This window comes from Ambystoma mexicanum, chromosome 6p, assembly GCF_040938575.1.
Source record: "Ambystoma mexicanum isolate Mex_15411 chromosome 6p, UKY_AmexF1_1, whole genome shotgun sequence".
Taxonomy (NCBI): domain Eukaryota; kingdom Metazoa; phylum Chordata; class Amphibia; order Caudata; family Ambystomatidae; genus Ambystoma; species Ambystoma mexicanum.
The window spans coordinates 1,510,787,719-1,510,803,070 of NC_090935.1; the positions used below are offsets into that span (position 1 = coordinate 1,510,787,719).

The 15,352-nt window shown below is 48.5% G+C and overlaps 1 protein-coding gene across 1 annotated transcript in view; it reads right to left on the bottom strand.

Moving 5' to 3' along the window:
* Positions 1-15,352, bottom strand: part of GAK (cyclin G associated kinase) — a 2,243,070-nt gene that overhangs the window by 1,396,698 nt on the left and 831,020 nt on the right. The window contains exon 14 of the mRNA XM_069626358.1: positions 620-742. Within this exon, the coding sequence (XP_069482459.1) occupies positions 620-742 (123 nt within the window). The remainder of the gene's footprint in view (positions 1-619; positions 743-15,352) is intronic.

The following is a 15,352-nucleotide window of genomic DNA, read 5'->3' on the forward strand; positions in this document are numbered from 1 at the left end:
TGTATGTTGAAACCTAGGCTTTTGCCCTTTATCCTGGACACTTTAATCTAGATGGTTGCATTGCTGTTGTGTGGAAGTTGGCTTTGTGTTCCTCCCTCAACCATTCAGGCCTCCCTTGGCCCCTCCGTCCTTTCTTTTCTCTCCCTTTCCCTCTACCGCATCACCTGGTGAGGTCTCTGGGCGGCTCTGCTCTGTTAGATTCTCATCCAAGCTTGGGTTCCCTTGCTCCTCCAGAACTTTCAAGGACAGCACTGCCTCCGGTACCCCAGTCTTGTTGGATTCTGCGATCACTCCTTGCCACGGGCTCCTTCCCTTTTCTCCTGAAGCACTCCCTTGTGCACCCTCTCCTCAAAAGTGCGAGTGAACCTGTTCACTTACACTTACTGTACACTCCTTCTCCCTCTCGCCTGAGCATTACACTTTCTTCCCCGTCCTGCACTTCTCTCTCCACATTTCTGTTACTGCACTTGCAGGCTCCGAATTGTCTCACGGCCTAGTAGGAACGTTATTTTGTTTTTCTTCCCTGTACCTCCCGCTGCCTTGTCTTGATGCGCCTTGAAACACCATTTGGCCGTATAGGCACATTATAAATACCCAATAAATAAACAGAGAAACTTACAAGACAGTGTACAATGCAAACATTTTTCTGGTCTTGCTTCAACCACAAATGCATATTTTTGCAAATACTGTAAAGGTTCTGTAAATTGGGTGCACGTCTGGCAGGCCATCCACATTCAGAAACCTGCAACAAATATAAAAGAGGAATTATTGTTTAATTAACTTCAACCTTGATTTATTAATGCATACCTGTGCAATTTGACACAGTGTATTTTGATATACGTTTTGAGAAAGCAAAGTTAAAAGGCATACATATGAAATAAGCAGTAGAGAACCCTCTGTCAACTTGCATTCCTCAGTGCAATTTTTATATTTGAATACCAGTTAATCCACCCAGTAACAAAAAAACGAAATAAGTATGATTTAGCATCAGATCTATGGAGCACGTCAATTCAATGTAATAATCCCCGTACCTTACAGTGCTCTCCCCGTACGTTTACAATATGGTGAAGCTTTTAAGCAAACCTGGTTTGTGAAAATGCTGTTTCCTAGCTTTGACAAATTCGTAAAAGGGAAACCAAACTTTAAGAAACTTCTAATAGGTCCCGCTGGCGAGTGCTCACACCTTCTCCATTGCCAGGGCACCCCAAACCTTGACCCACCACTAGGCCAACAGCGGGCCCTCTTCAGTTTTACAAACTTGGGCGGGCTGTCAATAGATGTGTAATGAAAGTCGCCGTGGCCCCACTTACAGCTTATAAATCCTCTGCAATCGCACAAAACAAGATCACTGCTGGCGAATCAGGTACATTCACCCCCGTCATCTCATTGATATGCCCCTATATTTCTTCCAAAAGAACTTGGCTTTAGGGCAGAACCGCCACGTGTCTGAGGTCACCCGTAGCCCCACATTTTCTCGAACAGACTTGAGAACGGAGAGTTTATTCTATGTATACAATGCAGGTCATGTACCACCTATAGCACATTTTATAAGCCGATTCCTTAATAGTCATGCATTTCAATGAGAGCCATTTTCCAAATCTGTCCCCATTCTTTCTCCAAGATGGGAATACCCAGGTCCCTTTCCCATCGGTTCATGTATGGGAGCCTATCGGCCGGTCCCCACCGCCTCCAATAGGCGTTAAAGGGAGCCCTTGTGCTCACTTCTTTCACCACCCTCTCAGAAATCCAATGCCTTTTCTGGATGTACTTGAACCGTTCGCCTTCCCCCACATGAAATGTATCGCTACAAATGGGATGGATGTGACCCCTGAATTTTACACCAGCTCCAGATCAGTCCCCCGACCAGTAAAGCATTGGAGCCAGTTGAGCTGCCAGCACGTATTGGTTTACCTCAGGCACTCCCAGCCCCCCCGCTGTGCCCCCCATCAGTGGAGACCGAAAAAAAACAGCACTAGGGACTTTGGTCTTTTGTATGCCAAATAAAAGAGGATTTCCGCCTGCAGTGTTTTTAACATCTGGGCTGGGAACCTGATAGGGAGAAAACGCACTGTGTATAGAAAACGGGGCAATAATGTCATCTTTATCACCGCTATTCTGGTGAACCACGAGAACTCCTGTGCATCCCATCTCAGCTCATTAGGGGAGTTGGGGGTGGGGGGTGGGGGGAGCATAGGCACATTTCCCCGACCAGTTCATCCACACAGCGTTCTCCTTGGAGTTGTGTTGCGGAAACCTGGATGCGAAGTCTGGGCATTGTTTGTTTTCTCTTGTTGCAAACAAATCTAACGGGGGATAGCCCCATAGTGTAAAAATGTAGTCTAAGATATTTTTGTCGAGCTGCCACTCGTGCTCTTCTGGTAGAGGATTCTCTGCTTAGTGAGTCCACCAAAGTATTGAATTCCCCTGGAACATGATGTGAAGTTAGGAACATGCTCCGCTTGAGTGCCCACTTCCATCTTTCTTGTGCTAGCCTGGACAGACTTAGAGAATGTGTGGCCCCCTGCTTGTTTATATAAAACCTCGCAGTGGTGCAGTCTCTGAGAATTTGTACTGTCCGATTTGTCAGGTGTGCTTGGAAGGCTTGTAACGCTTTGAGCACTGCTAGAAGTTCCAGTAGGTTGATGTGGTTCTGTGCTGAGATTTGAGTTCACAGACCATGCGCTGTGAGATGAAAATAATGGGTCCCCCAACCGGTGAGTGATGAGTCTGTTGTGACAATCGCTTGCACCGCCAGGTCGTGCAAGGGTTTTCCCTTCAACAGGTTTTTATTTGTCCACAGCACTGAACTAGGGTTTGGCGAAACAACCACTAGATCGTCCCACTGACCGCTTGCCTGAGACCACTGTTTGCCAAACACTCTTTCAATGGGCGCATGCACAATCAAGCGTGTGGGATCAGATAATTGCATAATGCCATAATTCCGAGCAAAAGCATTGCTTTGCGTACGGTTATCTGGCGACCGGCTAGATACTGAGGTATTTGCAGCAGTAGGTTTTGTACTCTTTCCTTTGATGGAAAGACTAGGCCCTCTTCTGTTTTTATGATAGCTCCTAGGAACTGTTTGGTCTTGTTTGGTACAAGGCTTGACTTTTTCTCGTTGATTGAGAAACCCAATTGAAAAAGTAGATTGATCGTTGTTTGGGTATTTTGCTTGCAAATTTGGGGATTCTCCCCTGTGCTCAGCCAGTCGGCCAAGTAAGGGTACACTGGGGTTTACTCCCTGCATAGGTGCACCGCCACCACCGCCAGTACATTGGTGAATACCCTTGGAGTATGCCGAAGGGTAGCACCTTGAATTGGTAGTGCTGGGTTGCTATCTTGAAACGTAATCTTCTGTGCGCTGGGAACATTGAAATATGAAAGTATGCATCTTTCATATCCGAGGTTGCCATGTAGTCCCCCCGCTTTAGCAATGGGATAACTTCCTGTAGCGTTGTCATGCAGAATTTCTGTGGCTTGACATAGGTGTTTGCAAGGCGCAGATCTAAGACAGGGCGCATCATGAGATCTTTTTGGCACAAGGAAGTACATTCAATAGATGAACAAGTTACTTACCAACTGTAACGTTCTTTCGACTGGATGTTCCTCCCACGTATTCCTCATCTTGTGATATTCGTATTCGCCAGCTTCGGTGCTTCGGCAAAACATTTTCGGCAGAGGGCGCTGTGCACGAGGTCGTGGTGTCGATGTCCCTCGACGGGCTCCATACCGTGTCACGGTTATTATAAATAGCTTGCGACACGCCCGTTGGCTTCAGTTGTGTTTTTTCGAGGAAATATTCGAGGAACACCCAGGCGTGCCCCGTGACTGACAGACTCTTTGTGAGAGGAAAGTGTAAGAAACGCAAACTGTAGTGCGGGGTGTTAGGGAGAATTCTCTGTTTAGGCTGAATTTCCCTACCTAGTGAGTCCCCCAGCAGCTTTGCTGGATTTCTGGGGTTTCTTTTTTTCTCCTGCCAAGAGTGAGACTCTTTTACCCTCACTCTTGGACATGTTGAAGTGTGTTTTCTTGGTTAAACCTTGTGTTGAATGGGCTATGGGGTCTTTTACTCCATAGGGCCTCATGTGTTTTTGTGATGTGGGTTACACAGCACCCTCTGTGCCGTGACCCAGGGGTGTCCTAGGGACTCCCCAACATAGACTCCATACCCTGGGACTGACTACTGTCTCCCAGGGCATGTAAAGTCACCAAAGACTTTGCTAGTCTTGAATCCTGAACAGAACCAGTACAAACCATCATACTGTGGACGTACTGGCTGGGGCAATTCGATTGCCCCAGGGTCTGTTAGTCGAGGGGGTACGTCTCCGTCCCCCCTGATCGAGTTTTGGCTGGTGGCAGTGGAAACTACTTTTTATATTCGACCGCGAATATTTCCCTATGGGATTTCCCATTGTTTTAGGCTAACACATTTAATTATTTATTTACGGTAGCCTTAAACATACCGCCGGTTTATATATTTATTATTATAACTCCGGTTGGGACTTTTTGCCAAAACTTGATTCTAAAATGGCGTTGGCGTTCGCCTCTGTAACTCTGACCCAAAGTGGAGCCCTTTGTCCCACTTTTGGCGGGCTTCTCCACAGAAGCCCTCCAAAGTGGTGCCACTCTGTCTGGGGTACTTAGGAGGGGTGGAGGGGGATTTAGGCACCCTGGACTGAGTTACCTTGGTAACTCAAGTCGCACTCCGTCCTGATTGGCCCAAGTGGTGAGCCGGCCGGCTCACCACTTAGCATGTTTGAGTGACAGCTAGGCTGGGTGAATGGGGGTTTGCTGCATAAAAGCAGGGCTTTGGGGACTGGAACTTCAGAAGTCGCCACAGGACCAAGAATCCGACGAGGGAAGAGCTGAGCCGACCTGCTTCGACGACACCACCCGGTGGAGCCCTGCTGAACCGTCTCACCACTTTTCCCGACGACCGAGGAGAACTCTTAACGGAGTGGCTCCTTCCCTTGACTGGTGGGGACAACCAGTTTTCGCCTTCTTTTCGCTTCTCGAGGTATCTCGTGGCCGCCTTGCCAGTGCCAAGCACCCCGGCAACCGGAACCCCACCACTTTTACCCCAACCACGAAAGTCGGTACAACCCTTTAACCGGAGGACTCCGCGGCTGGTTTCTTCCCGGGCAGTGCAACGACCTTCTTCTTCTGCTCTTCAGCGAGAACTTCTTCTCCCCTGACCGACGTCGAGCCTTGCTGCCACTGCCTGGAACAACTGCCACCGCTGGAGGACCCTTTCCGCTTAAGGTACCGTGTTCCGCCTGGCTTCCCTTGCTACCGACTGTACGGGGTAGATTTAGCCCCCGGCTTTCGACCCTGGGAGTGCCTGGGACACCCTGGCTAAACTTTCTAAACCACTCTAAACTCTTTCTAACTCTTTGCAAGACTTTGAATCCCTAATAACAATGTGATCTTGGGCACATTTTCGCTCCGGCTACTCTAAGAGTGGGCCCTGCCTAGTGACTTTTGCTCACTGTGCTTCTTTGAGTCTATTGCAAGTGTTCTGGACCTTAGAGTGGTGTGTTTAACCCATAGCTGTTTCTTCTTATCCCTTTCTTGAACCTACTAGAGTGTCATCTAACGTTAAGCGCTCACCTCTGTTTTAATTATGTGGTGTTAACTTAGAGTTGTCTAGATAGGAGTAAGGGTTGAAACTGCTTTCTTTATAACTGTGTTTGAAGTGTTTTTACTATACTTTGCTAGAGTGTTTTCAGCTTATGTGTTCTTGAAAATAAATAACTGTATGCTTTTGAAACCAAGCTCTAGTCAGTGTTTGCTTGTGCTATTGTGTCTGGGTACATATTGTGTATACTTTGCATACTGTCTAACTCTTCTTGAGGGAAGTCTGACTGCTCAGCCACAGCTACCAGGTAAATCTGAGTGGTGCAGACTGCTACCAAGTGGGTTTACTGCTATACCTGTAGTCTTAAATCTTTTGCAGTGTTCCCCAAGGGAACTGCACAGGTTTCTGCCTAACACGGGGTAGGATGGGAGGGTCGATAGGGAATACGTGGGAGGAACATCCAGTCGAAAGAACGTTACAGTTGGTAAGTAACTTGTTCTTAGAATGGATTGTGTCCTCCCACGTATTGCTCATCTTGTGATAGACTCCCATAGCAGTGGTTATTTTGGAGGTGGGAGTACTAGTAATTGTTCTCATGGACGGAATGAAGTACCGCCTTGGCAAATAAACCCTCATTGGAGGAGGAGGCATCTAAGCAACAATGCTTGATAAAGGTATGCATTGATGCCCATGTTGCAGCTGAACAAATATCTGCTGCAGGGACTCCCCTCTTCAGAGACGCAGAAGTAGCCATCTCCCTAGTAGAATGGGCTCGAAGCCCATCCGGTGGGTCCTTTCCCACCAATCTGTAGCACTCAATTATAGCCAGAATGATCCAGCGGGATATAGTCTGTTTTGTCACAGCTAATCCCAATTTATGGCCTGTATAACCTACAAAAAGTTGGTCATCTTAACGTAACGTTGACATTCTTGAATTGTAAAAACTGAAGGCCCTCTTGGGGTCCAGTCGATGTAGTCTCTCCTCTTCTTTGCCCAAATGAGGAGGAGGAGGATAGAATGTTGGTAAAAGTATTTTTTTTTACAAATGGAAGTCAGAAACTACTTTTGGTAAGAAGAACAAGTTACTTCTTACCTGGTAACGTTCTTTTGATGGGATGTTCCTCCGACGTATTCCTTATCTTTGATAATTTGTCTCCAGCTTGCTGGCCTCAGAAATCTTTTCTCTGTAGAGGGCGCTGCGTGTCGACGTCCACCGAGTTGATGTCCCTCGACAGCACCCGTATCGGCGCCGACGTCACCATGCCCATAAATAGCCACGCGCGGGGTCCGTTGCTCAGTTTCGTTTTGTAGCATAAGATAAGTCATGCCTGAATTGGTTATTGACCTTGAAGGAGCGTAAGCTGCAACCACAAGGGAAGTATTACTGCGGGGATGGATGGGAGGGGCGATAAGGAATACGTCGGAGGAACATCCCATCGAAAGAACGTTACCAGGTAAGAAGTAACTTGTTCTTCGAAGGGATTGTGTCCTCCGACGTATTCCTTATCTTTGATAGACTCCCATAGCAGTTGCATGTAATTGGAGGTGGGAGTAATAATGTCATGTATCCCTTTTAGGAATTAACCGAATGTAATACGGCTTTGCCAAATCTGGTCTCTCTTGACTAGTGGAGGAATCCAGGTTGTAAAATCTTGTGAATGCATGTGCGGATGACCATGTGGCAGCCGCACATATGTCTCGGACCGGTACCTCTCTTTGGAGGGCCGAAGAGACTGCGATACCCCGGGTTGAATGAGCCCTAAGATTCTGGGGTGGCTCTTTCCCTGCCAGTTTGTAACATTCCAGAATGGCCAAAATAATCCACCTGGAAATGGTCTGTTTTGTTATGGGTAGTCCCAACTTGTGACCCGAGTAGCCTACAACCAGTTGGTCTGCTTGCCTAATCCTAGCCAGTCTGCTGATGTAAAAGCTTAGAGCTCGCCTTGGGTCCAGCCTATGTAGCCTTTCATCCTCTTTCCCCGGATGGGGAGGAGGTTAGAACGAAGGTAAGGTAATTTTCTGAGTGATGTTTAATTCAGAAACCACCTTTGGGAGGAAATTAGGCTTCACCTGTAGGACAACTTTGTCCTTATGGAAAATTGTATGGGGGGTTTACTAGATAGAGCTTGTAATTCGCTCACCCTCCTAGCAGATGTTAGTGCTACTAATAGGACAGTTTTAAGATTGAGAAATCTCAGCGAACAAGAGTGGAGTGGTTCGAAGGGAGTACCCATTAGGAAATTTAAGACTAAATTTAAGTCCCATAAGGGAACTTGGAATGGTCTTGGAGGATAAACATTAGTTAATCCCTTGAGAAATTGTATTACTAAGGGTAGTTTGAAATACAATGGTTCCTCCGCAGTGCACTTGAAGATTGATAGCGCTGCGAGATAGCCTTTTACAGTGCCAACTTGAAGGCCTGAGTTTGCCAAGTAGAGTAGAAAAGATAACACCGTTGGTGTACCACATGAAAAAGGGTCGATATTCTCTTCTCTACACCAGCTGCAAAATTTGTTCCAACGGCAGCGGTATAAAGAATTTGTGGCTGGCCTTCTGGCCGAAAGCAACACCTCCATGACGTCATCGGGGAGGTCCCAATCCTTGTACCTCAACCTTTCAGAAGCCAAGCGTGAAGGGTGAGGGTTCTTATGTCAGGATGGAGAACCTGACCTCCCTTCTGCGAGAGAAGATTCTCTGAGTGGAAGACGGATTGGAGGGCAGATGGACATATCCAGAAGGTCCGGGTACCACGTTCTCCTGGCCCAGTCCGGGTCAATTAGGATCAGGGTTTTCAAGAATCTTCTCAACCTCCTGATCATTTGAGGAATAACAGGAACTGGTGGAAACGCGTAAAGGAGTGGGAACTCCCAGTCCACTAGGAACGCGTCCCCTAGTGCTCCTCTCGGGGGAAATTCCCTTGAACAGAACAGATCGCACTTCCTGTTGGTGCTGGTGGCGAACAGATCCACCTGAGGGGTTCCCCAAAGGGCGAAGATCTCTTGAAGGACTTCCTGAGCTAGCTCCCACTCGTGGGAGACTGTGCTCTGCCTGCTCAGAGCGTCCGCTGTCAAATTCTTCTCTCCGGCTAGGAGGACTGCCGATAGAGAGATTCCTTCCTGAATTGCCCAAAACCAGAGCTGCATTGCTTCTCTGCACAGTGGCAGTGATCCTACGCCTCCTCTTTTGTTGAGGTAGTGCATGGCCACCGTGTTGTCCGTCATTATCGGGACATTTCTCCCCTGTACTGATGGCAGGAAAGCTTTCAGCGCTAGACTGATCGCTCTCAGCTCTAATAGGTTGATGTGTAGTCTGGACTCCGATGGAGACCAAGGACCGCTGATGGTCAAGTCGTTAGCATGGGCTCCCCACCCCGTGAGTGAGGCGTCTGTGACTACAGTTATCTCCGGGTATGGTTGCCAAAACAGTTCTCCTTTCAAGATGTTCTCTGGATAGGCCCACCATTGAAGGTCGTGGGCTACCTTGTCCGGAATCCGGAGGAGATATGTCATTCTTCCGGAGTATTGTGACCACTGGGTTCTTAGTGCCCACTGGAGAGATCTCATTCTCAGGCGAGCCTCTGGCACAAGGAAGATGCAGGATGCCATGAGGCCTAGCAATCTCAAAAAGTCGAAGGCTGGGAGATGTTGGGCATTTTGAAACTTGTTGACCATCTGCAGAATATCTTGAGCCCTCACCTCTGGTGGCGAGGCTTTTCCCAGGGAAGTGTCCAGGACCGCTCCGATGAACTGGAGTCTCTGTGATGGTATCATCTGTGACTTCTTTAAATTGAGGGAGAAGCCCAGTTTGTGAAGGAAGTAGCAGACATAATCTAGCTGGATCTGAGCTTGTTCCGAAGATACAGCTCTGATCAGCCAATCGTCCAGGTAGTGGTAGACGTGGATCCCTTCCCTCCTTAGACTTGCAGCCACTACCGACATTAGCTTGGTGAAGACCCTCGGGCGGAGGTCAGCCCAAATGGCAGAACTCGAAATTGATAATGAGAGCCACCAATTGCGAACCTCAGGTATCTCCTGTGTTTGAGATGGATTGGCACATGGAAATAAGCATCCTGGAGGTCCAGATATACCAGCCAGTCCTGGATCTGGAGGGCCTCAAGAATCTGAGAGGGAGTTACCATCTTGAACTTGTCCTTCCTGAGGAACTTGTTCAATTCTCGTAAGTCCAAGATGGGTCTCAGTCCTCTGTCCTTCTTCGGTATCAGAAAGTAGGGGGGAGTACCAACCCTTGTTCCTCTCCGCTACAGGTACCGGTTCTATGGCACCTTTCTCTAGCAGGTCTACAATTTCCTGCAAGAGGAGCGGATCTGGAACTTTTAGAGAGCTGTGCCCCGGTGGATGACTCAGGGATTCGTAGAAAGGGAAGGCAGTAACCCTGTGCAACTGTCTCCAATGCCCAAGCATCTGACATAATAGCCTGCCATTCCGTCAGATGGTGAGTTAACCTGCCCCCTTACAGGTGTTTTGTGTGGAAAGACCTCAGAGTGGTTTGGGGGCAGTTGATGCAGATGCCGAGGGTAAAGAGGCACCTGCTGCGGCCTTAGTACTTTTGACCCGTCCACCTCGGGTGGATCTCCTTTGGCCTCTTTGAACCGGCTGTCCTCTGCCTTTCCCGAATGCGGAATAATAGCGAAAGGACTTTCCTCACCCAGAGGTTCCTGAGGGGCGAAAAGGAGTTTGGCGGATAGCATCTCCTAAAGATTTTGCTGCTGCTTTAGATTTTTGCAACTTTTCCAGACTGTCATCAGCCTTTTTACCGAATAAAGAAGAGCCGTCAAAGGGCATATTCAAAAGTCTGGCCTGTACATCTGGAGCAAAGCCAGACTTTCGTAACCACGCATGCCTGCGGAATTGTAGTACTTGCCGCCATGGCCCTGCTGATACTGTCAGCGGAATCGATGCCAGTTTGAAGAGATTCGCACATGGCATCTTTGCCATCTTTAATGATGTTAAGGAAGGCTTCCCTTTCCTCTCCTTCCGGTATGCAGTCAGCCGCTGATGAAGCACACTCCCACAGTGTGCGACTGAACCTGGCGAGCGTACAAGTGACGTTGATGGACTTAAACGCCATACTACAAGCAGAAAAGACGTTTTTTGCCATAGAATCGTACCTTTTGTCATCTCTATCCTGTGGGACAGTAGGGTAAGCGGATCTGCTGCTTGATGAAGTTGCCGCTTGAACCACCAGGCTCTCTAGAGTCGGGTGTTTTGATAAATATTCAGGGTCAGCTGTAGCTACCCTATACTTGGCTGAATCTTTTATTGACTGCAGGGATAACCTCAGGAGCTTCCCAATTTGATGAAATCTTCCTTTGTAAAGCTGTATGGAAAGGGACCACAGGATCCTCCTGTGGACCTTTGTCTAGTATGTCTGTAAGGTCATCCTGTTGAAAAACAGGTGAAGGCGCAGACCAACCCATGAATTCAATAATTCTTGCCATTAGGGTTCTATAGGGGGTTTCGGCATGTTCCCCTGGGTCTGGTTTGACAAATTCCACTTCTGGGGAAGTGTCCAGCCCACTTGCCTCATGTAATGATTCCTGTAGGTCTTTCAACCTTCTTTCCTCAGAGGTAAAATCCTCTGAAACAGGTGGTGTGGTCCTCTGCAACCTGAAGGGTCTTTCTTGGTCAGAATCCTCCCCTTCTTCATAGATTGAAGATAATCTGGGGTACTCTGACCTCGGAAATGGTGTAAAACACATTTCTAAAGCAGAGGGAGCCAAACTTGTCATTATTGAGTGAGAAAACGTCATGTCGTCGACGCCGATGTGAAAGGCTTCGAAGGCGCAGAGAAAGGCATCGAGAAAGCTGGAAGAGGCCTTGAGGAACTCGAGAGGATCGGGATCCTACTCTAGGATGTTGACGACGTTCTCAGCGTCATGCTGGAGGCTCTGGGTATAACCGTTGGCTGTGAAGTAGCCGTGGTTTTCTCTTTTATCAGCGTTGATGTCGGCGTCGACGATGGGGTCGATTCGATCGACCGATGCGTCGAAGAACCCTTCGACAACGGCGTCAATGGCGCCGATCCATGAGTTGAAGGGATTTTCGACTACGGCGTCGAAGATGGTGCCTTCCTACCCGATGGCCCGTTGCGCTTTCGGGTGGACTCTTTCGCCGGGTGCAACTACTCGCAGCGTTTTGATTTTTTGGGTTTTTCACCCAGGGTATCACCCTCAGCTGTCTTCGAGGGGGTCGAGGCCGCTTTCTCGAAGACGCTTAGCATTTTTTTCCTGAATTCCTCCCACTCAGCCTGAAAGCTGTGTTTTGTGGGGAAGGAGACCATTTCTGGGGAAACAGAAGATGACGAGGAAGGGGATCTTCGACGTCTCTTCTTTGAGTGTCTAGACCTCGACGAGTGGTGGGAGCTACTTCGAGACCTAGAATGGGAATGCTTTAGACGGCGAGGAGACGAATGCCTCGGCCGAAGAAACTTTCGAGGAGGTTTTGACTGACTTACCTCTCTCGAGCTTCCCCTTGCGCTCCTTCAAGGCTTTCGCCGTCATGGACTTGCAGTCCTCACACTCCGAACAATGGTGCTAGACTCCCAAGCACCACAAACAGATCCTGTGAGGATCCGTTATCTACATTTTCTTTCCGCAGTCTCGACATTTTTTGAAGCCGGACCGCGGAGTCGTCGGTTCGGATGAAGAAGCCATCGAGAACCAGTTGGTTTTATCGAGGAAATATAAGAGGTTTATCTGACTGAACTGAGCAACGATATTCCGAGGCCCCACGAAGCGCGGAAAAACAGAAATGAGCAATGGACGCCGCGCGTGGCTATTTATGGGCATGGTGACGTCGGCGCCGATACAGTGGCTGTCAAGGGACATCAACTCGGCGGAGGTCGACGCGCATCGCCCTCTACAGAGAAAAAATTTCCGAGGCCAGCAAGCTGGAGACGAATTATCGAAGATAATGAATACGTCATAGGACACAATCCCTTCGAAAGATGGGTTAAGTTTAAGGATTACCTTGTCCTTGTAAAACGTAGTATATGGGGGTTTACCTGAGAGAGCCTGTAGTTCACTAACCCTGCAGGCTGATGTTAAGGCTCCAACAAGAACAGTCTTTAGTGTTAGAAGCCTCAAGGGACAGGAGTGCAGAGGCTCAAATGGTGTACAAGTTACAAAGTTAATTACTAGATTTAAATCCCAAGTTGGGACATGAAACGGTACTGGAGGGTATACATTAATAAGCCCTTTCAGAAATTGAATGATTAATGGAATTTTGAATTAGGAAACCTCTTCCGAGGAGAGCTTGAAAATGGACAGCGAGCAAGATATCCTTTAATTGTTCCGATCTGGAGCCCCAGATTGGCTAGATGCAGTAGGAAAGAGCACAATTGAGGTGCCACATTGAAAAGGGTCCACATCCTTATCTTTGCACCAGTTACTGAATTTGTTCCAACAACACCGGTACAAAGATTTTGTTGCTGGCCTTCTGGCCGAAAGCAAAATCTCCATTACGTCATCCGGAAGATCCGAATCCTTGTATCTCAACCTCTCAGAAACCATGTGTGAAGGTTGAGTGTCTTGACCTCTGGATGGAGAACGCGACCTTCCTCTTGCGAGAGAAGGTCCTCTCTTTGCAGAAGACGTATCGGAGGGCAGATGGACATGTCCAGAAGGTCCGGGTACCACGTTCTCCTGGCCCAATACGGGGCAATTAGCATCATGGTTTTCCTGAACTTTCTCAGCCTCCTGATTACTTGAGGAATCACGGGGACTGGAGGAAATGTGTACAGCAGAGGAAACTTCCAGTCTACCACGAATGCATCTCCTAGAGCTCATCTCGGAGGAAATTCCCTTGAGCAGTACTGTTCACACTTCCAGTTTAACGTGGTCGCGAACAGATCCACTTGAGGGGTTCCCCAAAGGGCGAAGATCTCCAGAAGGACTTCCTGAGCTAGCTCCCACTCGTGGGAGACTGTGCTGCCTGCGCAGAGCGTCTGCCGCCGTGTACTGCTCTTCGGCTAGGTGAACTGCCGATGGAGAGATTCCTTCTCGTATTGCCCAGAATCAGAGCTGCATTGCCTCTCTGTACAGTGGTAGTGACCCTACGCCCCTTCTCTTGTTCAGGTAGTACATGGCCACTGCGTTGTCCGTCACTATCAGGACATTCTTTCCCTGTACAGAGGGCAGAAAAGCTTTCAGCGCTAGTCTGATTGCTTTCAGCTCCAATAGGTTGATGTGTTGTTTGGACTACGATGGAGATCAATGACCGCTGATTGTCAGATCGTTGGTATGGGCTCCCCACCCCGTGAGTGAGGCGTCCGTTACTACTGTTATCTCCGGCCATGGTTGCCAAAAAGATTCTCCTTTAAGGAGGTTGTTGTTGCAAGCCCACCATAGTAGATCCTGAGCAACTGCACTCGGACTTGCAGAAGATCCAACATACTCCCCGAGAACTGGGACCACTGAAGGGATCTCATTCTCAATCTGGCATCTGGCACCAGAAAGGTGCAGGATGCCATGCGGCCGAGCAACCTCAGAAAATCGAGGGCCGGCAGATGTTGGGCATTCTGGAATTTTGTTACCATCTGCAGAATTGGAGAGCTCTCATCACGGGAGTCGGGGCTTTGCCCGAGGAAGTGTCCAAAACTGCTCAGATAAACTGGAGTTTTTGGGATGATGTCATGTGGGACTTTTTGAAATTGGAGGGAGAAGCCCAGTTTGTGAAGGAAGTGACAGGTGATCGATAGATGTTTTTGAGCTTGTTCGGGAGAATGTGCTCTGATAAACCAATCGTCCAGGTAGGGGTAGACATGAATCCCCCTTTCCTGAGACTCGCTGCCACCACCGCCATCAGCTTGGTGAAAACCATTGCGGCGGAGGTCAGCCCGAATGCCAGAACTCGAAACTGATAGTGAGAACCGCCAACTGCGAACCTCAGGTACTTTCTGTGCCTGTGATGGATTGGCACATGAAAGCAAGCATCCTGAAGGTCCAATGATACCAACCGGTCTTGGATTTGGAGAGCCTGAAGGATCTGAGAAAGGGTTAGCATCTTGAACTTGTCCTTCCTGAGGAACTTGTTCAAGTTTCTTAAGTCCAAGATGGGTCCCAATACTCCGTCCTTCTTTGGGATGTGAGTTTCTTAAGTCCAAGATGGGTCTCAATACTCCGTCCTTCTTTGGGATGCGAAAATAAGGGGAGTACCAACCCTTGTTCCTCTCCGCTACAGGTACATGTTCTATTGCACCTTTCTCTAGCAGGGTTAAAATTTCCTGCAACAGGAGCGGGTCTGAAAGTTTGGCAGAGTTGGCTCCCGATGGATGATTCTGAGGCCTTTTTAGGACGGGAAGGCAGTAACCTTGAGCTACTATTTCCAGTGCCCAAGCATCTGAAGTAATGCCTGCCATTCTTTCAGATGCTGAGAGATTCTGCCTCCCACCGGGGTTTTGTGTGATAAGGCCTCAGAGTGATTTGGATGCGGCTGCAGGAGCGGCTGAGGGTGAAGATGCCGTTCCTGAGGATGGCTTTGCAGTCTTTCCTCGTCCACCACAAGTGACATTTCTTTTGCCTCTTTGAAAGGCCTGTCCTCTTCCTCTACCAAAAGAGGAGTAGTACCGAAAAGGGCGACCCCTCCAGGAAGATGAGCCCGAATAGGGTTTCTGAGGCTGTTGCATGGAGGTACTAAGGGATTTAGCTGCCGCTTTTGAGGTCTATAGTCTTTCTAAACTTTCATCAGCCTTACTACCAAACAGCCTCAAGCCATCAAAAGGCATATTGAGAAGTCTGGGCTGCACATCTGGTGC